Source organism: Cervus elaphus, chromosome 17 (assembly GCF_910594005.1).
Source record: "Cervus elaphus chromosome 17, mCerEla1.1, whole genome shotgun sequence".
In the NCBI taxonomy this organism is placed as follows: Eukaryota; Metazoa; Chordata; class Mammalia; order Artiodactyla; family Cervidae; genus Cervus; species Cervus elaphus.
This window is the reverse complement of record NC_057831.1, coordinates 46,213,178-46,239,169: the sequence shown is the minus strand read 5'-3', so window position 1 is coordinate 46,239,169 and position 25,992 is coordinate 46,213,178. Positions and strand designations below refer to the sequence as shown.

Sequence of the window (25,992 nt, the reverse complement as noted above, 5' to 3'; positions counted from 1 at the left end):
TCTCATAATCCACAGTCACACTACAGATAAAAGAGATTACATTATCTAGGGATTTAAAGCTAGGACAAGAACTCTCCAGTCGAATGTTTCTCCTAATAGATTACCACATTGCTATGTTTCAAACAGTTTATGAATATTCTCCTAAAGAAAGAAACCAAAGGTAGGTGTATCTGTACACATTTGACCTTAATCATTCAGTACGCTTCCTAACAGTCACAGCTGTGTGCTTGTCCGTGTGATGAAAGCGCATTTGTGGACACAGAATGCCAAAGCATGTGATCATAACCGCATTGCCTTCAAAAGCAATAAAGTGGAGCTTATTAAGAATCAATTACTGAATAAATGGTTATTTTCTTCTTCTAGTCATTATTTAGTCCTCAAAAGTCAACAAGTACCTGATGAATAAAAGCATTTATATAGAATTTCAAATTAATAACTAGTAGTTGTATAAAATTCCACCACACTTGTGGTGTGCTAAACCTCATACATTTCCTAAAATATACTCTCTAAATGAAAGACTCGGGAAATAGATTTGGATAAAACTTTATACAATTCTAGACATTTAGTAAGACTATCAATATATTGATTCAGAGTTTTATTGAAATGATTAGAATTTTGAATTTGAGTATAAAATTGAAAGACATTGATTTTTGGACTTCTTCCCACAATCTATCATTCCATACTACAGAAATGCTAGGTTTTCAAGAAGTAATATAAAATAAGACCCTCCACTTGTAACAGGACCAAAATAAGATTGATGCCGTGCACAATGTCTTCAGTCTCTACTTCTGGTCTCTCTAAGCTGCTCTGCCCTAGAAGTAAATCTTGTTAGACCAAGCTTCAGCCAAAGCGCGCATGGTTTTGATTTTTCACTCCCTCCGCTGAGTCCTCGGGTGTCCCCTTTGGATACTTCCGAAGTAAAAGAATCTGGCAACACACCTCAGCAGTGTCAAGTCTTCTAACCAAGAGATGGAAAGTTGAGAGAGTTGAAGGGATCGTTCCATAAGTGTCTTTTTTTCAGAAAGTGATGACTAAAACAGTCAGGTGCAAACAACTGTATTTGACCTTCTCCAAGAGAGACCTTTAAGGGAGAAGTAAAATGGAGAGAGATCTAGAAGACCTCTGCTGAGAGACAGGTTGTCAAAAACACCAAAGTACATTTGCATTCCTACTAAAAAGCATTATCTTTTTCAAGTCTTCTCACATCTTATCCCACCCCTGGCTCTGAGTGAAGAGCAATTTATAAGACAAAATGATTCATTATCTAGAGATAAATTTACAAACTGACATAAGAGAATTCTCCCAGAGGCTACATTACCTATCCAAGTTTATTACAATATCTTTAGTTCTTATTGCATATATAGTTACATGCCTTTTACAAGTCAGGATTATCTATATAGTACGCTCGATTTAGCAGAAGTTATGTCTATTGCTTCTCTCTTGAAAATCAACAGCATGCAGTGCAATACATGGTGTGCAGAGTTATTGTTTCAAAAAGTGAAAAACTACTTAGGTTTAACTGAGAAGGGAACATGATCTTTATTGGCTTATATGCAAAGTTTAATTTTGGTTTTATGCAGAGTTTGCATAGTTCATGATTACTTTCTAATGAAAAACTAGATGTATTGTCAGTGACCTTGCAGAAGATCAGGTGACAGTAGCAAACAGAAAAATCTGAAGAAGAGGCATAACTTTTAAAGTAGAAAGGTCAGCAAGAACTGCCTGAAACAAAAAACAAAAGGAATGATTAGTATCAGCATTCTGATCAGCAAAGTGAAGCCTCTGAAATAAACACAGAAAGACCATCTCAATGTACTTCAGACATCAACATACTCTGTTTCAGTTTGGTCCCAAATCTGAAGCTACAAACCTTCTTTCTCTTTTCTGAACATCTTAATGTTAGAACGTGTGCAAAATGCTCAAATGTGCAGTAGAAAATAACCTGGACTTTAGCCTTTAGCCTTCCTCAAATATACAAGGTAGCATGAGTTTATAAGAGGTCTGACATTTCAACTTGCTTCTATAAATAAACATACATTATGAATCCTAGTCTTGTTATACTAGTGTAAGGAGTAACTGACTTTAGAAAATCATTTTAAGAAGGAATTAATGTTTATTCAGTTGCAAGATGCATAAACATCCTCTTCCCTTTAAACAAAGAATGTAGGCAGCTATTTTAAGGATAAAATTGCACTTCTATGAGAGATAACAAATAGAGTAATATTGTAAGTCACTACTTAATTGAACCATGTTTCAGGTATAAATTATACTATTGAAAAGAAACCAGCCTTAATAATTAACTCACTACTAAAAATAACCAAAAACCATGTATCTTTACTGTATCAACCAAATGTATGCTCTTTAATTCTTCCAACTAGTGTGTCTTTGTTCTATGAGCATAACACATGGATGTGAACAATCATAAGAAAATGCCACACAAGTCTCAATAGTTTCTATCAAAATTACTAGGTATCTTGTTTCCCATAAAAGTTATAATGGTTTCTCATAATAAGCTTGTTTATGACCCCTTCACAAGAACATTGTTTTCAAGTAATTAAGGAATTCTGAATATTTAATATTACTGAGCTTAAAACTTATAGGCATTACTCAAGTTAAAAAATTAGGCTATGAGTAATGTGTGTCCTATGCATTGGAGACTGAAGCGCCCAAGCCTGGCAGTCTCTCAGCAACTATTTCCACCCATCTCAGTGAAGCTGATCCTTACTTCAGCTGCAGCCAGTGATGTCACCTCCATCAGGTTCACCGCTCGGAAAGCAAACACAGCAGCTGCCAGGACTGGAAGAGAATGAACACTGTTTTAACTGCTGGCCTGCTCATCAGCCTGACAACTTTACTGCTATACCCAAAATCCACAGTGAGAGCTCAGACCTAGTGCTTAACACAACTGCATTCAGTTATGGTCTGGTGAGGAATGGAAATTTTCTTCTCTGGAGATCAGTATCTGAGGGCATTTCATTTTCTTTGGAAAAAACGACAATTTTAGTGGTCTTTAAAAAGCCATTTTATAAATTGTTTCTTTTGTACCTATGGCTTAAATTATAACAGCTTTTAAATGGTAGCTATAATGACTGCCTTATGAAGATTTATTTTGATGCAGGTGTTTCTTATTGATGCAATGGAAAGGCTTCTGAAAAGTTACACGTAGACTGAATTTTAAAATATATCAGATAATATTTCATACATATCAAGGTAGTATTTATATGAAAATGTGGCAACAAGTATGTCTTTCCTTAAAAATGTTGTTATACTATTTTGTTATTTATTGACTTTCCTAGAGTGTCATAAATGGGTATATCTGTTGGGTGGGCTGCTGTGGGGATTGATCCTGACATTTACATTAATGTTGGTTATAGGAAAAGAGAAGTTGAAACTTTGAAAAAAAAAATAAACCAAATCATTATAGAATCTCTTGAAGGTCAATAATATATACTGAGTAGAAAACATCTAGATTTTTGTTCCCATTAGTCATATGCATATGAAAAGAGAGTAATGCTGATATGCATTATGTCTTATTATATAATCTACCATAAAACCTCATGAAAACGAATGACTCATCATGAACAATGGAAGGACTCATGTAAGAGCTTCTGGCAACTCTGATAAGGAAACGGTACTGCCCAGAGGTGACTTGACTTCTCCCTAATTTTTTCATCACCATAGTGCATAGTGCATTCCCTACCCAACAAGTCCTTGAAGTTTAGGAAATGAATGGTAAGGAATCTTTAAAATTATTTGAAAGACTGGTTCCTAAGTATATTGCATAGATAATGCAAATAATTGTTAAAAATACATTTCTACTATGGAAATAATAAGAGCAGTTAATTCTCATATCAACTCTGTGTTTATTACTATTATTAGCCCCATTTTAGTAATGTAGAAACTGAGGCACTGTGAGTTTGGATGACATATTCAGAGTCATACAGGTAGAAAATAATAGAGAGAAAACTCAACTCTGGTCCCAGAGCCCAAGCATTTAACCACTGTGTGATGAAATTTTTGAGACTGAAGGTAAGCAGTAATGACTCATCCCTGACATGGAAATCGATGTGTTTTCCTAACTGTCTTCTCTTCTGACCCTCAATGATTTTCCCTTGGGGTAAACCATAATGGAGAAGAGATAAAAAAGAATGTATACATGTCACTTTGACAGTAGAAATTAACACAACACTGTAAATCAACATACTTCAATTTTAAAAAATAATGGTTTGCTAGAGATGGGCTGAGGATGGTGCATGGTAATCAGTGCTCTGGACCACCTGGTAGGTGGCTGCTCCTGGGGAGTAGATGTCAGGATCCAGGTTTCTTAATTTCCCCAGGTAAAGGCAGAGTGACTGGGAAGCGCAGGTAATTTTTGAGGGGACAACAGATTTTGGAAAGCTCGCCAAAAAAGTATTAGAATTAGTTAGGAAAATTCTGGAGGAAAAAAGATGGTTGTGGTAAAATGAATAGATTTATTTAAAAAGTCAAGTCAGCTGGAATTATCTAATATATAAAGATGGATATAAGAGATCTGGAACAAAGAATTTACCCTTTAACTGCGAATGGTGAAAACTTAAGTACTTTAAAGTCCTTGAGCTTCCATTTTTACAAGAATATCCAAGAAAACCATTTCTGTGGACCAGCAACTTCTTTATAGTTTTCTAATATCTAGAATCACATTTGACAATGGAGACATTTTATAAGCTAAGGCATGTAGTCACTATTTCCTTTTTTGTGTGTAATTTAATGGAGTTGGTGAAAGCTTGACAGGATGGTCAAACTTTCTGCTGTAGCAGGAAAGAGTTTTACATGCTGGGAAATAGTTTTTCCAAAGGTAGATAAGAGGGAGGATAAAAGAGTAGTTACTAATTAACTTCAGCATCCAAAATGCTTATGTGCTCATAACCTTTATTTATCTTGGTGTCACATCACAGAAGTTCCTTTCTGTCTACTTCATGTTTGGTTTGCCCAGCCCTTCCACAGAGCAGGCTTATTTGCCAAGGAGAAAAGCTCTATACTTTGGGATATTTTCAACTGAATTCATGTTTTATATGAAATGTAGAAACTCAAATACTTACTTTTGGTATTTTATATTGTTCTCATTAATTTTAAGCAACTCTATCATGAACATTAAGATACCATGCTTTAAACTGTTCTTCAAAAGACCCGAATAAGTTCACAGTTGAAACCAGTAATATTTACTAAAATATTTCTAAAGATTATATAAACTCACTTAAGCAAAAAAGTTGGTCTCAAAATATTCGGTTCTAATATACTCAGAAGAAAAAAATGTATAAAATGATCAAAACTAACCTGTATACATGTGTGCATGCATGCTCAGTCATGTCTGACTCTTTGAGACGCCATGGAGTGCAACCCACCAGGCTCCACTATCCATGGAATTTTCCAGGCATCTACATGCAATTATTTGCCTTAGGTCTCTTTATCTGAATTCCATGGAAGGAATTCCCATCAGTCTAATTTCATTTCTAGATGTTCTACAATTCTTCCCTGTTGGTTTTTTAAAAAACATTCTGAGAAAGTGAGATGTAACAGTGTGGATTGTCGTTCTACCTATGAATCAATAACTTATTAACGTATTAGGCATGCAGCAGAGTGCCTGGCTTAGAGCAAATGCAGCATTCAACATTCATTCCTCTTTTACTTCAGTTTGCTGGGGGCATGATAAGTCACAGAAAGGGGGAATTTAAATTGGAAGAGGCTTTGAGGTCTTCTAGTTTAACATTTCTTTCACGATAGAAAATCTCTTAACCCTTCAGACGACAGTTAAAAAGCCCATTCTACTTTTCGAAAGTCCTATATTATTAGAAAGTACTTTCTAATACTTAGCCCATTTCTTTAACATGCTCTAATATCTTTTTGAAATGATACAAAAAGTTACATATTAATACAATGCTCTTCAAAATTTATGAACACCCAGAAGAATTATTTCGTGGAAAATCTTAAAATTCTGTCACCCAAGAAATGTTAGCAAAAAACAAGACTACTTAGCCTGGAAAATAGAAGACTTTGGGGAAAGAAGGGGGTGAGAGAGCAGAAAAAACATGATGATGATCCTGGTGCCACAGGATCATACATTTTAACAAGTTATATTATCCAGAAATGAAATAGGCCACTTAGTAAGACAGGGATTACCCAACACTGAATGTTCAAACACAGGATAAGTATTACCTGCCAGAAATACTTAAAAGAAGCTATACTTGATGATCTCTAGGATTCCTTCTATCTCTGGATGGTATGTATCACAGCCATTCAGCCAAAAGAGGTGATGACAGGCCATTTTTCCCCCTAACTCATATTTATATTGGCTTTAAAAACAATTGAGATGGAAGGACACTGGGAGTTATTAAAAACTTTGGTAAATAACTCTGATTACACCAGGGGCAACAGTTATTATCTTCATGGCACTTTATTATTACGCTAGCTTTCCTTTCAAAAATACCACCTAATTACTCTAGACCTCTCAGCACTCAAAAATATGTTAATCTTTTCCAGGAAGAGTCTTCAATTAAGCATTATTTCCAAATGGCCAAAGAGGTGACTTTACAATGCTGTTACTGGGTAAAGAAATAAAGGCTCTCACAGCTTAAATAATTTGCTCATATCACACAACTGGAGAAGGCTGGAACTAGCACTCTGGCAACTTTTCAGCTCTCCACCCGTGTGAAAACCCTGTCATATTTATTTGAATTCCCTGATAATCCTGGTGATAGAAACAATGGAATCTATTTTACATACAGAGAAGCAAAATAATATAAGAAATCTGTGCCATACGTGTTATCATACAGTTGCCCTCTGTGTATATCTGTTGTAAGAACTGCTTAATTATTAAATTAGAGATGAGTTTGTGGCTTTCTGAAAAAAATGTTGATTTTTTTTGACTTAAGAGGATAAGTAAAAGGGGAAACTTTTATGTATTACTCACAGACAGAGATTTCAACTATGCAGGGAGGCTCAGTCTTGGTTTGGCTTTTAGTTAGTAGCTGAGAAGGGGCACAGAACAGAACTAGAAGATAATCAGAGGAGTCAGGAGAAGAAGGGACGTGGACCTACACTCCGCTGCACAAACCTCATAGGTGCTGAGACTGAACAAATGCTGGCTGGACTAGAAGCAGGGGAGGGGAAATTGACATTCCTGGAAGCAATGAAGGAAGACTAGGAATAAACTGGTGATGGGCAGTTCCACAGGCGTATTTAGATTGCAGAACATCAGTCCTTGTCTTCTAAGGCAGATAAATCGACTAAATGTTCGTGAATTAGAGATGACAGACAACTGTAGATTCCAATTCCAATTATAGATGGTAAATGTTAGAAAGAAAAGAAGGGTTTTACTATATAAATAACATGTGTTTTATGAACAAGCACTTACTCTTACCAGCAAGAATTTCCAGAGAGTTGTATCCTAGGATTCTGTCCCACAAAAGCAAGAGTTGATCTGTAGCCAAGTATCCAGAGAAAGCTCTCACCATCCATTTAAATGATATGCGAAGTCTATAAACAAAGGAAAACAAGATATTTTACCAGTGGAAGTTTTTCTCATCAAAAAGCAATTATCAGAAGATCTCAACGAGTTACAATGACAGTAACTCCTTTGTGGGTTTTACAAATCACAGTCATTTAAAACTCAAGTACTCTACACATATACAATGGAATATTACTCAGCCTTAAAAAAGAAATAAAATAATGGCATTTGTAGCAACATTATTAGAGATTACTATACTAAGTGAATTAAGTCAGAAGAGAAAGACAAATACCATATGATATCACTTATATGTGGAATCTAAAATATGAATCTTAAATGAACTTATATACAAAACAGAAACAGACTCATAGATACAGGGAATAGACTTGTGGTTGCCAAGGCCAACAGGAGAAGGATGGATTGGAGCTCAGGATCAGCAGATGCAAACTATTATATATTGAATGTATAAACAACAAGGTCCTGCTGTGTAGCAAAGGGAGCTATATTCAATATCCTGTGATGAACCATAATGGGAGAGAATATGAAAAAGAATATATATATATATGTATAACTCAATCACTTTGCCATACAGGAGAAACTACCACAACACTGTAAATTAACTATACTTCAATAAAATAAATTTTAAAAAATTCAAGTACTCTATTAACAGCTATAAAAATTCAGCTGAGAAACCTTGAGTTCCCAAATTAGTGCTCTCAAAAGTATTAAGAGAAAGAATTATATTCCCGAGCCCTACTTTATGTTGTAGTTCATTCTTTAGAAAACTCACTTCTACATTTTGTTTTTCAGGGTGTGTACTAATTAGCTATCAATGAGGTGATCTTATAGTCTTAAGAGTTCCAGGCAAGCCAAGATTATTTGAATTTTTATTCAAGATACTTAAATAAATACTTATCAGTTCAGTTCAGTCGCTCAGCCGTGTCCAACTCTTTGTGACCCCATGAATTGCAGCACGCCAGGCCTCCCTGTCCATCACCAACTCCTGGAGCTTACTCAAACTCATGCCCATCGACTTGGTGATGCCATCCAGCCATCTCATCCTCTGTCGTCCCCCTCTCGTCCTGCCCCCAATCCCTCCCAGCATCAGGGTCTTTTCCAGTGAGTCAAATAAATACTTACAGCTGCATATTTTTCCAATTCAATAAACTATATTCCTAAATTTCACTCAAATGGCTACTAAGGATACAAAAAAGACAAGGAAAAATAGTTTTAAAGCTGTAAGGGGCTTCCCAGGTGGTGCTAGTGGTAAAGAACCCACTTGCCAATTCAGGAGACATAAGAGACATGGGTTTGATCCCTGGGTTGGGAAGATCCCCCGGAGAAGGAACTGGTAACCCACTGCAGTATTCTTGCCTGGAGAATCCCATGGACAGAGAAGCCTGGTGGGTTACAGTCCATGGGGTTGCAAAGAGTCAGACATGACTGAAGCAACTTAGCAAAAGAAAAATAAAATAGGAAAGCTATAAGGGAATTTAGAAATAGAATTCTGATTTCAACCCACTAGTTTTAAAAAGGAGGTCATCAGAACTCTGAAAGATCAACCAGAAAATTCAATTAATTCTATTTTGTGACCAAATTAAAAAAAAAAAAATCCTAAGAAGTATGAGATCCTACTGTTTCTTTTTCTTTTCTTTTTTTTTTTTTTGAGATCCTACTGTTTCATAACGAGGTTATGTTACAATAATATTTTATCTCTAGAATCAGGAAACAAACCTGGCTTTGGTGCCTGAAGAGATAAAATACTCTCTCATATTTCTCTACTATATATTAGCAATTAAATATCACTTGACTGCCCCGAGAGGTTTTAGCCAAATTCTTTGTTAAAACTGTCATAATATTATATAAATACCAGTACTTTTTCTTAAAAGAGAAAATGGGATCCAGAGATTGCCTTTGTTGATGTCATATTAATTTTCCTAAGGTTGAAAAAGGACCCCCAAGTTTCAGAAATTCCTCAATATTATATAACTATTGCTCTAATATAACAAAGTACATGTAGGCAGTAGTATTATAAATCAAGTCTCTTGGTTGGTTTTAGAATATCAGTTTATAGATGCCAAAAAACTTTTGGCCAGTGAACGTTTTAAACTTAAAAAGTTCACTAATTCCCTGGCATACCCTTAGGACTCCATGCTTTCACTACAGGGGACCTGGATTCAATCCCCTGGTCGGAAAACTAAGATTCCACAAGGCATGCAGTGTGGCCCAAAACAAAACAAATTCACTTTTAAGTCTAAATTATTAACTTCAACTAGTTTCATTTTATGGATCTCTCATAGTGTCTTAGACCAACAGTACCACATACCATGCCTCCCTGCTTCCTAGTATATCTAGCACAGAATCAGTTTCTTAGAAATAAAGCTATTGAGGTATAATTTATATACAGTGGAATTTGCTTTTATTAATGTAAAATTCTGAGTTTTGTTAAAACCAAATAGAAATTTTAGAACTAAAAAATATAAAAACAATAACAACAACAAAGCAACCCTCACTGGATGAATCCAACAGCAAAATGGAAATAAACGATGAGAGAGCCAGTGAATTTAAGTATAAGTCAATAAACAGTGTCCAATCTGAACTACAGAATGAAAAGAATTGAAAATAAAATGAAAAGAGCTTTAGAAACCTGTGGGATAAGGCCAAAAGTTTTAATATTTGTCTTCCAGAAGAAAAGATGAATGTGAGTGGTACAGAAAAAAATATTTGAAGAAATAATGGTTGAGGGAAAATGGATACATGTGTATGTATGGCCGAGCCCCTTCACTATTCACCTGAAACTACCACAACATTGTTAACTGGATATACCCTAATACAAAATAAAAAGTTAAAAGTTTGGGGAAAAAAAAGGATGAAACCTAAAAAAAGAAACAATGGTTGAAAACTTCCTAAATTTGACAAAAGAAATAACCCTCAAATTCAAGTTGTTCAACAAACCCTGAACAGGATAAACCCAAGAAATCCATGTCCAGATACATCATAAACTGTTGAGAAACAAAGGCAAAGACCTTGACAGCAGTCAGAGAAAAACAATAATTGATATTATTTCTCCCTGAAATGTTTGGTTGAATTTGCTTGTGAAGCCCTCCAGGCCTGGAGTTTATTTGAAAATAGAATGTGATAAATTAAAGATGTATATTGTAAGTCCTGCATAAAGTATTTTTTAATTAAGGCATGTACATTTTTCAGTGATAATGCTATGGGATTTCCCAGGCAAGAATACTGGAGTGTGTTGCCATTTCCTTCTTCAGGGGATCTCCTGACCCAGGGGTCAAACGCATGTCTCCTGCACTGCAGGCGAATTCTTCACCTGCTGAGCCATCAGGAAGCCCAAGGCACTGTCATAGCCTGAATGCCTGTGTCCCCACCCCTACCCCAAATTCACTGAAACCACCTGCATTGTGATAGTATTAGGAAACAGATGTGGCCCTTGGAAGTCAATTAGCATTAGATAAAGTTATGAAATAGGTTCTCATGATTGGGATTAGTGACTTCATAAAGTCTTGTGACAGCGTGTTTTTCCTCTCTGCTCTCCATCACATGAGGATACAATGAGAAGTCAGCAGTCTGCAATCTAGAAGAAGGTCCTCTCTGGAACTCAACCATGCTAGCAACTTGATCTTAGACTTCCAGTCTCCAGAACTGTGAGAAATAAATTTCTGTTGTTTATAAGCCATACAGTTTATAGTAATATGTTGTATCAGACTGAACTAAAACAGACATTATCAAAATATATTTTTTAAAAGGTGTAAATAATAATACTGGAGTTAAAATGGAATAAAAAATATTCAAAAGTAGGCAGGAAAAGAGGGAAAAAAAGAATAAAGAGCACATGGAACAAACAAAAAAGTCTATCAAAATAGTAAATAGTATCAACTGTTATTATTTTAACCCAATATCAATTACATTAAATATAAATGGAATAAACACACCAATTAAAGATAAACTGTCACAATGAAAGACCTGAATATACTTTTGATAAGAAAGCCACCTGAAAAGTAGAGACACTGATAATCAATACACTAAAAGTAGGACAGAAAAGAATACACTATACAAATTCTAATAAAAAGAAAGCTGGAATGGCTATATCAGACATAGTTCAGTTGTGTCTAACTCTTTGCGACCCCCTGGACTGTAGTCCATGGAATTCTCCAGGCCATAATCCTGGAGTGGGTAGCCTTTCCCTTCTCCAGGGGATCTTCCCAACCCAGGGATCAAACCCAGGTCTCCCACATTGCAGGCAGATTCTTTACCAGCTGAGCCACAAGGGAAGCCCGAGAATACTGAGGTCCAATTTGAACCTGATGATGCCCCTATCTGGGCATCAATTCTCCTGAAAACAGTGTCAAATACATGAAATAAATACATATATATAGCAACGTAGAAACAAAAAGACAAATTCACAGTTATAATTGGAGACGCTAACACTTCTTTCTCAATAATCAATAGAAATAGTAGACAGAAAATTAACAGTGAGAAGTCTTGAACATTATAAAAAAAACTTGACTTTATTACCACTTATAGACATTCTACTCTACGCTAGCAGAAAATTACTTCTTTTCAAGTATACATTAAAGATTCATCAAGGTAGCTCATATTCTGGGTCATAAAACAAACTGCAACAACATTTAAAAGAACTAAAAGCTTAAGAAGCATGTTGTCTAATTGTAATAGAATTAAAATAGAAATCAATAACAGAAAGAGACCACATTTTTTCAAATATTGGGAAATTAAACAATGTACTTTTATATAAACTATGGTCAAACAGGAAGTCACAAGAGAAATTAAGAAACATTTTGATTGAATGAAAGTGGAAACATAAAATATCAAAATTTGTTGAGTGGAGGTAAAACAGTGCTTTGAGGGAAATTTATAACATTACTGTTGCTTATATTAGGAAAGAAATATCTGAAATCAATTCTCTAAATTTCACCTCAAGCAAGCAGAAAGATGAGCAAAACAAAGCAAAAACAAGCACCCAGAAGAAAAAAACAAATAAAAGAGGATAAATCAAAGAAACTGAAAATAGAAAATCAAAAAATCAATGAAACCAAAACTGATTTTTTTCAAAGAATAAAATAAATAAGCCCTCTGACTAGAATAATCAAGAAACATAAGATAAAAACATCAATCTCAGGAATGAGACAGATAGTGTCACTCTGATTTTAAAGATAGTAAAAGACTAATATAATTATGGAATATTATGAATAATTTATGTTCATACATATGATAACTTAGATAAAATGCACAGAGTACTCAAGCAGAAGGAGATATCCTGAAAAGTCCTATATCTAGTAAAAAAAATTAAATTCTAATTAAAACTTTCCAATAGCATTAGTTTTAATTCATAGTATGAGTCTTTTAATAATTGATTTCTAGCCTGACAACTGAATTTTTTTACTTTCTTTTTGTTAGGTAGTTAGAATAGGTAAAAGGAGTCCAAACTGGCAGTGGCTAAAAGACAAGGAAGGGAAAAGCCTGCGAAAATAGAACAGAGGAAGGTCAAAGAAAGTTCCGAGGACGGGAGTGAGGACTTCTGGTAGAACAGCACTCCTGGCTGAGCCCAATCTGCATAGGGCAGGCCCAGGGGGAAGAAAAAACCATATAAAAGGAGGAGCCAAGCGCTCTCTCTCTCCCGCATCCGTATGCTCTTTCTCTCTCTCTCTCTACCTGCTCCTCCACTCTCTTCTCTTCTTTGAGGATGGATTCTCCTGCTATCTTCTAAATAAAATAGAGCTGTAACACTGATTTGTCTAAGAGTTATGACACCGTTTGTCCAAGACCCAAGAGCTGCGATGGACCAAGAGCTTTAATGTCCGTCGCTCCCAATCATTGTTGTGAGGAGACAAGAACCGAGACGCATATACTCGCCTGACACCTTTCATTAGAATTTTGATGTTTACCATAATTTATTGAAATAAATTTGTTCCTTTTAATGATTAAAGTATATGAATAGACTAGGAAAATATCAGGATTTTAGTTATAACAATAAACTAAATGTCTAGTACAGAAAAGCATAGATATGTACAAATATTCGCTTCACAATAATAAAAAATTAGGTCAGTTTACCACAAGAAAAAAAATACATGTGTAATATGATATTTCTGCCACAATTTTGTTTAATAATAATAATTTTTAACAGAATTCTATTTTTTATTGGCCATAAGATTGGCCAAAGAAAGATTGTTAGGTATTATCAATAAATTATACGAGGTACGCAGAGAGGAAGACAATAACAAAACACTGACAAATCATTTCGAAATGTCTGTTGCCATGAACATTGTTAATTGAAAAAGAGAAAAGAGAACCAGTAATAATGAGGTCCACAGGTACCTGACCTATTCACTGATAACTTGTACTGGGATATTTACTGATAACTCATACTGAGGTAAATAAACAAAAATTCAAACTTTTGGAAGGAAAAATCACAGTGTACAACCATTAGTAGATAATTGATTTCATTTTCATTTAATGAAAGATAGCAAACTTTAACTGATCTGGCTTTCAAAGTTGTCTTCTGATAAATCTGGCCCAAACTGACAATTTTAGTATTATCATATTTCTCAGGCAGTATTCGTTTCCACAGATTTTTACCTTAGTTTGGTCACCATCTTTCACTATGAACACAAATTAGTTCTCTGGTGATTCTTGTACCAAGCACAAAAATCCAAGCAAATAAGAATTTATCAGGATTTTGGTAAGCCTTCCAAGAATTTTTGGCACAATGTTGAGTTATAATTTACTACTTGATAATTATTGTTTTGGAGAAGGAAATGGCAACCCACTCCAGTATTCTTGCCTGGAGAATCCCAGGGACAGAGGAACCTGCACATACAGGCTGCTTCTGTCAATTTCTCAGACTTTAAGAGTGAACTTTTTAACCCGCATATCATTAGGTCACTCCTTTACCCTATGTATTAGATCCTAAAAGTTCGCTGGCACCTCATTGTGTTAAATCTACTACTCTGTACCTCTTTCTCGGAGAAGGCAATGGCAAGCCACTCCAGTACTCTTGCTTGGAAAATCCCATGGACAGAGGAGCCTGGTAGGCTGCAGTCCATGAGGTTGCACAGAGTCGGACACGACTGAAGTGACTTAGCAGCAGCAGCAAGTATTGTTTTATTGGGGAAAATGTTAATTTCTCTGAAAAAATTCACTGCATCTTTGATGATTAAAAAGAGCCTTCTGATGTCAATCTATTCTTCAATTAGGAGAGAAAAATACTCACGGTTGAGCCCCAATTTCTCGCAGATGATAAAAGAGTTGGGGGAGATAAGTTTGCAGAAGAGTTTCAAACAGCAGACAGAGGGACACAATACCCTGGATACAATAAGTCACAAGAGAAAAGCATAACTTAGTATTTAAAAATGAACTCTGCCATCAAATTACTCAAATAGAAATGACGAAAAGATGATCAATATCAGTACTGTTTAAGAGCCAAAGACAGGAAATGCACCAATGATCTCTAAAACATTAAAAATAAGTTTATCCCTAACTCACTCTTATAAATATGCTAAGGAGCCTCCTTTTTAACAACAAGAGGCTTCCTGCATAAGCTGGTATATAGTAATGTTCAGAATTCAAGAAAAACATCATTTTCTAGAAAGCCTGCTACTCCGTAAGTCATACATTATCACTTAGGCTCAGCAAAATTAGTTTTTTCTGGATGCAGTCCAATTTCCAGGTATTTCTCTAGCGCTGTAGCCACACCCTTCACTTTCTTCCTCCATATGTTCCTTTCTTTCAGCTGCCTCACCCATCAGGGAAAATATTTCCTGCTTTTTTTACTCTTTCATTGAAAACCATCCCCAGGGAAAGATTGACTGCTTGAAATTTCTGTCAGGAAGCCATCAAACAAGAATGTTTGATTACTGAGTGTAAGGACGGTTTTTAAAAAAACTGAAATCTACTTTTTTTTAAAAGGGCATTGTAGAGTACAAAGCAGATGGGTTTTCAAGTGCATTAACTACTTGACAACTCTGAATAAAGTCTTTCTTGCAGTTCAGCATTCCTCAGGGTTGTTCTTTGTAAGGAAGTTCTAATCCTCTTTTTGAGTTTCTGAGTTTCTAAAGAAGTAAGGCTGTCGTGGTTCTAAACAGTTCAGTCTGGCTGCAAGCCAGAAAAGGAGATGACCGCCTGTAAGTCTTTATTTCACTGAATAAAGAAAGGGCAGAGGCAGGGCTGTCCCAATCAGTCAGCAGGAAGAGGACAGCTTAGGGTCAGCATGGAGGCACAGAAGGAATAGCCAGATTTTTAAAAATTGAAAACAAAATTTTTTTAAAGTCTGATGTGTGAAAATAAAACATGAGAATAAGAAATCTGATGCTAAGTATGACTCATTAGAAAAGAGAATTATTAATATATTTTTGGTTATTCTAGATTAAACATTATTGCAATACAGACACTAAATCAAGTTATCTCAGAGAGAAGAGACCCATGAGAATTTTGTAGCACTTCATTTGCTCATCTGTGACATCCTGGATTTCTGTTATTTGCCAGCTTTCATCAGCAATGTTTGAGAGCAACACTAGAGACAGAGGAAGGTGGACTAGGAACACAGGATTAAAATGCGGAGGAGGTATGATGAACTGCTATTTAGTTTAGTAGCAGTTTTCTCTTTCAGAAAACTTGGTAGCTCTGACACATTCCAACTTTAATGTTTCTTTGGGAGTGTCAGTCAAGTTTCTCACAAGCAGACCAAAGCAGGCCTAAAGACAGAAAAAGTATAACTGAAATAAATACTTGTTTTTACTCAGGTTAAGAGGGGGTGGGAGTGGGGAGGGAAGATACGATAAAGGATTGGCCAAAATAAGACAGATACGAACATTCAATTCCCAATATGTTTCTCTTTGAATTTCTTGTTAAGGCCAAGGAGTCATCTATTGAATAAACACAAAGAAAATATCTAGTTTGTAAAGGATAATTAGTCAAACATGATATTGAAAAATAAGGGACAAATACATGTTTAATTTTCATTGACAAAGATGATGATGATGATCATAATGATAATAAAAACAACAGCCATCTATTTACTGAACACTTGCCACGAGCCAAGTACTTACTACCCAAGGGCTTCATACTCTTCTTCACAGCACAGCACAGAGACTCAGCATTAACCTCATTTCAGAGATGAGGAAACCAAAGTTCAAAAATGTAGCCATCTTTGTCAAAGAAAACAATATAGACATTGCTATGTTTATTCTTTCAACATATAAAAGATAATTTAAATGCAAGTGATAAAGGACTTTTTCTCGTCATTATTACTAAAACTATTTAAGTATCAATTTATTCTTTCCTTTTTTCCATAGGAAAGTGATGCTTCACAATTTGTTTTTCTTAAGGGAAAAAGAACAAATCAGAGTCTGGTTTGATCCAATTTTTTATGAACTTACAGAAGGATGAGAAGAGATGGAATGAAGCCTGAAGAAAAAACGCACATACATCTCACGGAATATCTGATACAGTTTGGAAGGTTCATGGTATAGAAAACAAAGTGGTGCAACTGAAAGAACAAAAAAAATTAATTGATAATATTGCAGAACTACTATAATTGAAAAAATAAGTTCACAAAACATAAACAATAAATAAATGTTTCATAGTAATAATATTCATTCAAGTTTAAAATCATATATATTCTTTTTCATGTTGAAAAGGGAATATATGCACATGTAAAAACTGTCATTAAAATTTTTTTTAAATGGAGTAAATTATAAAATGTTTTATAATCCCAACAGTAGAATAACACAATGGAACCATATAAGGGTATTAAAAATTCAAAGTAACTTTTAAAAATTACATGAAATCTCTCTCTTTTTAAATTGAAGTAATAAGAAAGTGACATCCAGGCAATTCATTTTTACTTTGTCCCACAAAGCATCTTTCAAAATTTTTAATTTTTGACATCAGGTAAGTAAAATATAAAATGATTTATGACTAGCTTTTAGAAAGTTGGTCTTCAACTGATGGAATTTGAAAATTAAAATTCTGATTAACAGGCTATTGGTCAACACTGGCATATCCCAATATGTTTCTAGACAGTTTTCATAGGCTTAAAGTAAAACAACTCTAAGAATGTATTTCTCTAGTGAATTTTTTGTGTGTTTGTGATAACAATCTCTGTTTCTCTAATGAATTTGAATTAAGTTTTCTTTTGCACTGTTTGTGGCAATTAAGCACAGGTGGGTCAGCTCAACCAGAGAGTCCACAGCTGAATGTCAGAAAGTCAGATTTTAAAATCAGATGCCAACCTGACAATATGATTATTTCATCTGTGAATAGGCAGGAATCAATGATGTATTTTGTACCCTGAGAATTGTTAGGAAGTTTAAACTTCCTGACATCATTAACTGTTCTCTAAATCGCTCAAGTACACCTTTTAAAAACTATTTACTTGAAAAATGCTTGCAGTTGGGATTATTAAAATAAAAGGATTAAAGGGCTTACATTTTATTATTAGAGGTAAAAATTTATATTCTTAACCTTGCTAGGTTTTCTATTTTAAATTCCTCACACATTTATAAAAAAGAAATGTGCTGGAACCTCACTATAACAATATGTATTATGTTATGAAATTTTGGCGGCTCAAGAGAATAAAGCCAAGGGAAGCATTATGCAAAATTCCTAGACACTCTGAATCCTTTTCATTGTATGCTGGTTTTAAAAGTTTTATATTATGTCATTTACCATGATGGTCTGATGCTGAACACTCAAGGGTTTTTTTTTTTTTTTTTTACAAAGAAAAGTGTTAATTTATTGCTGATTCTTTTTACAAAGGTAAACTTTATATTTGTTTAGTATAAAGGTTGGGGAGGAGGAATAGTTGGGACAAGAATCTTCAACAAGTTCATATGTAATGCAGATAAATGAAAAATTAAATGGCATTAAGGCAGAGAGCGTTCTCGTTCTTGCTTATCTTCATGACGCTTCCTGCGTTCCTCATTCAAAGACACGTGAAGCAGAAGGCGCTCAGGGCTCTCAGACCCGCACACGTGTCTGTCGTGTGTGCGTCAGGATGACCGCATGCTTCCGTGTGACTGTTGCTCTGCATACCAGCCAGTCCAAAGAAATCATGAGCTCACGCGGTGTTGTCCTTCCCTTTGCATTTTTTCTGATCCAGTATTTTTTAAAAAGACTTAAGGGAATTAGTTTAAGAATTTTTACAGCTATTAAAACTAAATATCAGTCTGTATTTCTAATTTCTAGTGAATTAGAAAATGGTAAACCATAGAACCATTTTCATGGTATGTTTAATTTCACAAGCAATCATCATCTCAGCAAATTTTAATTGGACATATAAACAAATACCAAACCCAGTGTTTAAAAGTTCACAATAACATTGTTGAGTGTGTGGGTGATGCAATATAAAGGGTGAGGTTCATGTTCAAATTTTCTAAAGTGTAATAGAAACAGTGAGTATTTAAAAGCCTAACTTACCATACATTGAAAATCCATGAAACGGGATTACACCTAAAAAAAAAAAAGTATTTCTTTTCAATTAGTATACCCATTGAATTATTTATTAGGTAAACTTTAGGGGATTAAAACCAAAAATAGAGAGCTTTCCTATTTTTGCTTCAACTTTGTTCATGAATGTCAGAAAGATGTAGTGATGTTAACCAACAAAATGATGTGCTTTTTAATAGCTTTAGAGAAGCAATCAAGAGGTTTTCAATACATATCCAGTTAACTTTTTATTGATAAAGCTGAAAATTAAGACTATGAATATATGTGTTACAAAAACAGAACAAGGCAGATCACAGAACCAAGTTTAAGAACTAACTAATGGTCTCAGAAAGTCAATAGATTAAGTCCTTGAAACAACTTCAACCTGTATATTAGATTTAATTTGTTAAAAGATAAGTGAGCATTTCAAGGTACCTCTTGAATAGATATATTCCCTCTAAACTTACCAAAAGTTACATCATAGGATGTGATCTGGAAAAAACATTGGTAGGAATGTGGTACAAATTCAGTGTAATCCTTGGCAAGAATTATACAAAAGAACACATTCGTTTAAAAAAAAAATACTTGAAGCCTGACTTGGTGTGCTAAACATCTTGTCACATTCTAAGTGAAAAATTAGAACTTGGACAGCTTAAGTTCAAAACAGAAGTTCTGTGTTATACACACCACCATATATCTAACACAGTACTAGATCAGGCTGCAAACACAGAAGAAAAATAAGTTTACTATTTTGAAAAAAAGTACGGAAATGCTTTATTCATCTGACATTTTCAGAGGCAAAAACATGGTGTTGGCAGAGCCTTGAGAGGTCATCTAGAGTAAGTTCTAACAAATGATTGTCCAGTCTCAATCTGAAACACATTCTACTCCTAGTTCTGACTACAAAGGTCACATGGAACAAGCCTAACTTATCTTCTATGAAAACTTTCAGAAACATTGGAGGACACTGACTCTTCTTTCCCCCACTCCCAACACCATCACCACCAGGTTGGGTTTTCGGTGCGTGTTTTTTGTTTTTCTTGTTGTTGTTCTGAGACTTTATGAGTTCCTTTAACAGTTCCCCGGGTGAAGTAGTCCTGAATAATTTCTCTATTCTATTCTCTTCTGGACAAACTATAGTTCACCACAGTCAAAGTGAGGTGACGAAAGCCTTCAAGCATTTTCCTTCCCTACACGCCCCAGAGCTAAAGCATAGCACACTTGTGCAGTTGTTTCTGACAAGTAAAGGGCTGTATTCTTATATCTATTACATTTCCTCTTTGGTGAACCATTCCAATTTGAGACAATCCTGGATCCTCATCCTGTTATCTAATGTATTCCCTCTTCTTCCTGGGTGTGCATTGCTGGAAAGTTTGATAAATGCACCATCTATGTCCTCATCTAGAGCATCAAAAAATGCTGAACAAGACAGAGGACAGGACTTGTCACTAGAGACCTCCTTCCACACTGACACTAATCTACTCATCAACATCCTACTGAGGTACATTAAGAGCACAGACCAGGTATCAGACAGACTTGGTTGGGTTCATATAGCTCCATCATTTAAGAACCTTGTGGGCCTCGTTTCTTAACTCCCCTAATTCTCAATTTCCTCATCTTGTAAATCAGAGATAATACCAGAACTACATAAATGACTAAATGAGAGATAATGACTACAGTTTGACCACCACTTCCCAGGTGGCTCAGCGGGTAAACAATCCACCTGCAATGCAGGAGATACAGGAGATGAGGTTTCGATCCCCAGGTTGGAAAGATCCCCTGGAGAAGTGCATGGCAACCCACTCCAGTATTTTTGTCTGGAGAGTTCCCATGGACAGAGGAGCCCGGTGGGGTACAGTTCATGGGGTCGCAAAGTGTCGGACATGACTGAAGCGACTGAGTACACATGCATATACAACTATGGCTTAGCCATTCATAAATAAAGGCAATTATTGATATTATTATTCACAAATTAACTCATATTTCTATGATGATTCTAGAAGTAATTTTATCAAAAAAGAGTATGAGGAAAACAAAATATTATTCTGAACTAGTATGCCAGGCCAACCACCTTTAAAATTTTGTGCAGCATCACTCAAACTTCGTAAGCTATAATTCTCAGGCTCTACCTTTTCCCATTTTCCCCTTGTCTTCCAGAACACAACACAGATTCATGTTGTTCAACTCTGCCTGAATCCCACCATGTTTATCATTTTCCTTATTTATCTCTATGTAATTAGCTGCCCTGTTCTATCAGAACTGTCCTACTCTTCAAGTAGGACCCAACTGCAGAATTCATTTCCCCCCAACGCTGAGGCTGATGCCACTGAAATAAATTCTCTTGCTTGTCTGTTCTTTACCTCAAAGGTTTTGCACACGTTTCATCTTTTTTCTCATTTCCCTTTAGGGAAGTCTTCAGAGGGAGACGTCTCCTTTCCCTTCTTCAGAGCTACTGTTTGAGAAGCTACCAGAGCTTCACCTCTGTTCTTAACCCTGTTTCCTTCACTTTTTCTCACGGAAGTTAAGGGCAGATCTGTGGCTTGTCTATGTGTGGTCTGGGGGCTAAGAATGGATTTTATATTTTTGAAAGATTATTTTAGAAAACAATAAAGAGTATTAAGAAGTAGAAACTGTTTGTGGCCAGCAAAATTTTAAATATTTACTATTTGGCCTTTTACAGGAAAAGTTTGCCAACCTCTGCTTTGGAATTCTGTCCCACCGATTTTCCTCCCCCCTCTTTTATGTTCATCATTTAACAAATATGTACTGAGTTTCTACTATGTGCCTGACACTGCTCTGAGATCTGGAGCTTACTTTGTATCAAGGACAGGGAAGTCATGATGAAATAAGAGCACGTATGTCAGACAGTGATTAGAGCCATGAAGAGGAATAATGGAGGCAAGGGGGGCGGAGAGGACAAGGCCAGGGGAGAGAGGTGGTCTTAAGAGGCCCTGAAGCTCTGGAGGTGAGAGTCACCTGGTAAGGGGTGACCTGGAGGCCCCGGCTTCATGTGGTGATTGCCATGAACCGGGATAAGTGTCCCGAGGTGGATGGCCTGAAGGCAGAGAGTGGTGGCGTCGGCGCTCACTCCTGCTAGCGGAGGAGCAGAGGAGAGGGGTGGCTAGGTCTTATGGAAGTACTCCTCTCTCCAGCCTCTATTTTCACTTCCACCTTTCAGCCAAATACATTGTAAACACCTTCACTAATAACAAGAAGAGGAGGAGAAGGAGGACTTGTCCAGTTTTTTCCTGGACCTTACATTCCTGTCAAACAAATGTCTAATCTCTCTCCTCTTGAAGTCAAGCTTAATTCTAAAAACATGATCTGAATTAACTGCCCTTACTTCCTCATCATGTAGCCCCAATTCCTTATAATCTGGTTTCCACTCCTCTCAACCCACCTCCTGATTGCTAACGTCTCCTCTGTGTGTGTGTCCTGGCCCCCCGGCAACTGAAAGTCCCTTCTCTAGATTGAGCCCACCAGGCCCCGTACAGATCAGGCTCCCTGCCTCAGAAGCTTCTGCTGCTCAGGTTTTGGTTTTGTTTTGTTGTCTTTTGGGCTAGTTCTCTCTACTGCACAGCTCTTAAATATGGCTACTTCCCAAGACTCTGCCATACTTGTTTTCTCTTTCCTTCCACTAGCATTCTCCTTATTAACCCATAATTCAAACAGTAAAAGCCCAGTTTCCTGCGCCTCCTTCTGGACTGTCTAGTTCTGTAAAGAACTCCTTGCCTCCCTAGGCGTCAAGGAGGAAAGCTTTGCTTTCCAGTCCTCCCTCAGCCCTTATACCTAAATGTGACTGTGTTCCTTTCTTGTCGCTTTATGATAAAGAAGGCTTAACTCTTCCGGATTTGGCCACTGTCTAACACAGCTTCATTTTTCTTCCCTACGAGCACAATTCTAATCCTGCCAAACTGACTGCCACCCTCTCAGCTTCTGGACCTTAGGAAAAGGGCTGTAGATGCTCCTCTACACTTGCAGCCGTGTCCCAGCCCCACCCCTTAGAGATTTTAAACAATACTCCTTCTAGAAGGTCCCCCTGACAGACCCCTGCTTTCCATCCCCAATCACTCACTAATCAGCACTCTCGTATCGGCTGACTTGCCCTGACTGATCGAGGCGCCCCTCTCCCTGTGCACCTAGACAACCCTGCACAGTTCTGGCTCCACTTCCTACCTGTGTATACTCAGGTTGCTTGTTTCTCCTTTTTCCTTATCCAGTACTGTTCTTAGACCCAGGCAGGGAGACTTGGAGTAAGAGGCCTGTTATGGCCCTCCTCTGACTATACCGCTCACCCAGAATCCATGTCCCTCCTTTCAGACCAAAACTCAGGTACCCAAGACTCTTGAAATCCCCAGCCCAAAGGCCCTCAGCCAGCTTCCAGGGTCTCCACAGCCTCTTCAGTGGAGCTACTCTTCTGATGGATGCTGTCTTCAGGATGGAGAGGTGGTCAAAGGGTGAACATTTGTGGAGGATGTGAACAGAGCTTGGACCTGTCTGTCCAGGTATGGGATACAGCCATGGTAAGAAGTGGGTGGGAGATACCACAAGCTAGGGACTTCTGAGGAGTCTTAAGAATTCTGAATTTGAAACTCGCCTCCCAGATTATTATAAAGGTATATTTTTCAAGACAAGAAAGCCAAGTAGAATACACTAAGCAGTTTATTAGCTTGACTTATAACTTCCGAAAATCTAGACTTACAGTAGGTGGGCTTCCTATTGTACTGGGCTTCCCTGATAGCTCAGTTGGTAAAGAATCCTCCTGCAATGCAGGAGACCCTGATTCAATTCCTGGGTTGGGAAGATCTGCTGGAGAAGGGATAGGCTACCCACTCCAGTATTCTTGGGCTTCCCTTGTGGCTCAGCTGGTAAAGAATCCACCTGCAATGCAGGAGACCTGGGTTTGATCCCTGGGTTGGGAAGATCCCCTGGAGAAGGGAAAGGCTGCCCACTCTGGGTCACAGAGTCAGACACAATTGAGTGACTTTCACTTTCACTTTCCAATCGTACTCATGGCCTGGACCCTCCAAGTTAGGAACAGACTTTCCTTTATCTGCAAAATGAGGACAATACCAGTGAGGCTGTAAAGATTAAATAAGAGGATGTATGTTATATGCCTAGCACAACACTAGATGCAAAGTCAGAACTTAACGAATGATGTTTTTGTTCTCATACTATATTATAATTACTTTTGTTTTTCTCTCTTCCAATGTAATAAATCACTTGAGTACAAAAACGATTCCTTATTTATCTCTATTCCGAGGCAAGCTTAATGCCCAAAATACAAAAGATATTCATTCAGTGTTTGTGGAATGAATATATGAAGTCCTAGAGAATCTACCTATACCGTTTTTCAACTGTTCACTTCCTTCCGACTTCCAGGACTGAGTTCAGGCTCTGATGAACTCTTACCTATAGTCTGTAAGAGCCTCCAAAGTGGAAACCCTTTCCCAAAACTGCCTTCCAACAAACTTTTGTAATGGTTCAGGTTATCTTCTAAAATGTTGATGAGGCCATGAAAAAGACCTCTATATCCATCGAGGATTTTCTCCTTACCATTCATCCACACACCAAATATTTGCTGAGTTTCTACTCACCCAATTAACCAGTGTTTAAAAACCTACTCTGTAGCCTCTGGAGAAATTAAACTGAATATAACATTTTTTCTATTTATGGAATTCACATTCTAGCCTTATAATATAGGCTAAGTGTCTACAGAGTGAAATTCAAAAACTCTGATCTGGTCTTAACCATTCATGATGGCAATCTGAGATATATCTGCCTCTCCTTTGTCATCTTGATTCTGTACCTACTGTGGTACAGCCATGCTAGATTACGCATCATCAGAACACATCATGCATTTTCATACTGTGGTAGCTTTGAACTTAGTAATTCTGTACAATGAATTGCTTCAATGTCTATCAAAACCTTGCTAAGGATAAGTATAATCTCAGAAAAACATACCACAATCTCTTAATCCTAATTAAACACTGATTCTTCTGCAAAAATTCTTATGGCACTTTGTTCATATTTCCATCACTATAATTTCACTGTATTTTGTGTTATAATTAACTGTTTAACAGAATGTTCCAGAGGGCAGTAAAGACATTTTATGCACCTTTTATGCATTTTATGGTGCGACAAACATGGTTAATAATGAATACACTTTTGCTGAATGCTGCTGCTGCTGCTAAGTCGCTCAGTCATGTCTGATTCTGTATGACCCCACAGACGGCAGCCCACCAGGCTCCTCGGTCTCTGGGATTCTCCAGGCAAGAATACTGGAGTGGGTTGCCATTTCCTTCTCCCTTGCTGAATGAGTGAAGGGTAGATGAATAAGTAAATGATAGAGAAGGAGCAAGAAATTTATTGGTCTCTAGTTGGGAGATGAGGATTCCATTGTGGGCTTATCAAACTAGCTGGATAACTTTAGGAAAGTGATCAAACCTCACGAGCTTCAGTAATTGGTTGTCATTAAAAGGGACTAATTGGAAGACCTGATGTCATTGGAAGGACTGATGCTAAAGCTCCAATACTTAGGCCACCTGATGCAAAGAGCCACCTCATTGGAAAAGACCCCGATGCTGGTCAAGATTGAGGGCAAGAGGAGAAGGGGATGACAGAAGATGAGATGGTTGGATGGCGTCACTGACTCCATGGACATGAGCTTGAGCAAACTTTGGGAGATGGTGAAGGACAGGGAAGCCTGGTGTGCTGCAGTCCATACAGTCACAAAGAGTCAGACCAGACTTAGCAACTGAACAAGAGAAAAAGGGACTAATATTGTCTCCGAAATATCATCAAACTGTAGAATTCTATATTTAACAATTATGTCTAGGGCAAATATAGAAAAATTTGTGAGATCTGAAGTAAATTGAACATATGAGGATCGTACCATGAGAATGGTAAGATTCTTTACCAACTTAAAGGTCTTTTAAGGACTTCCCTATAGCTCAGATGATAAAAAAAATCTGCCTGCAATGCAGAAGGCCCAGATTCAATCCCTGGGTCAGGAAGATCCTCTGGAGAAGGGAATGGCAATCCACTCC

General features: G+C 36.8%; 1 protein-coding gene across 4 annotated transcripts in view; it reads right to left on the bottom strand.

Annotated features, from left to right (window-relative positions):
• Positions 1-572: 572 nt before the first annotated feature.
• The window catches only part of TBC1D19 (TBC1 domain family member 19), a 166,141-nt gene continuing 140,721 nt past the window's right edge, over positions 573-25,992 (bottom strand). For all 4 annotated transcript variants that reach the window (XM_043871116.1, XM_043871115.1, XM_043871118.1 and 1 more), the window contains 6 exons: positions 18,935-18,967; positions 16,894-17,003; positions 14,730-14,821; positions 7,397-7,512; positions 2,726-2,796; positions 573-1,722 (listed from right to left, as the gene is read on the bottom strand). In XM_043871116.1, coding sequence (XP_043727051.1) covers positions 1,648-1,722; positions 2,726-2,796; positions 7,397-7,512; positions 14,730-14,821; positions 16,894-17,003; positions 18,935-18,967 — 497 coding nt within the window. In that variant the 3' untranslated portion in view covers positions 573-1,647. The remainder of the gene's footprint in view (positions 1,723-2,725; positions 2,797-7,396; positions 7,513-14,729; positions 14,822-16,893; positions 17,004-18,934; positions 18,968-25,992) is intronic.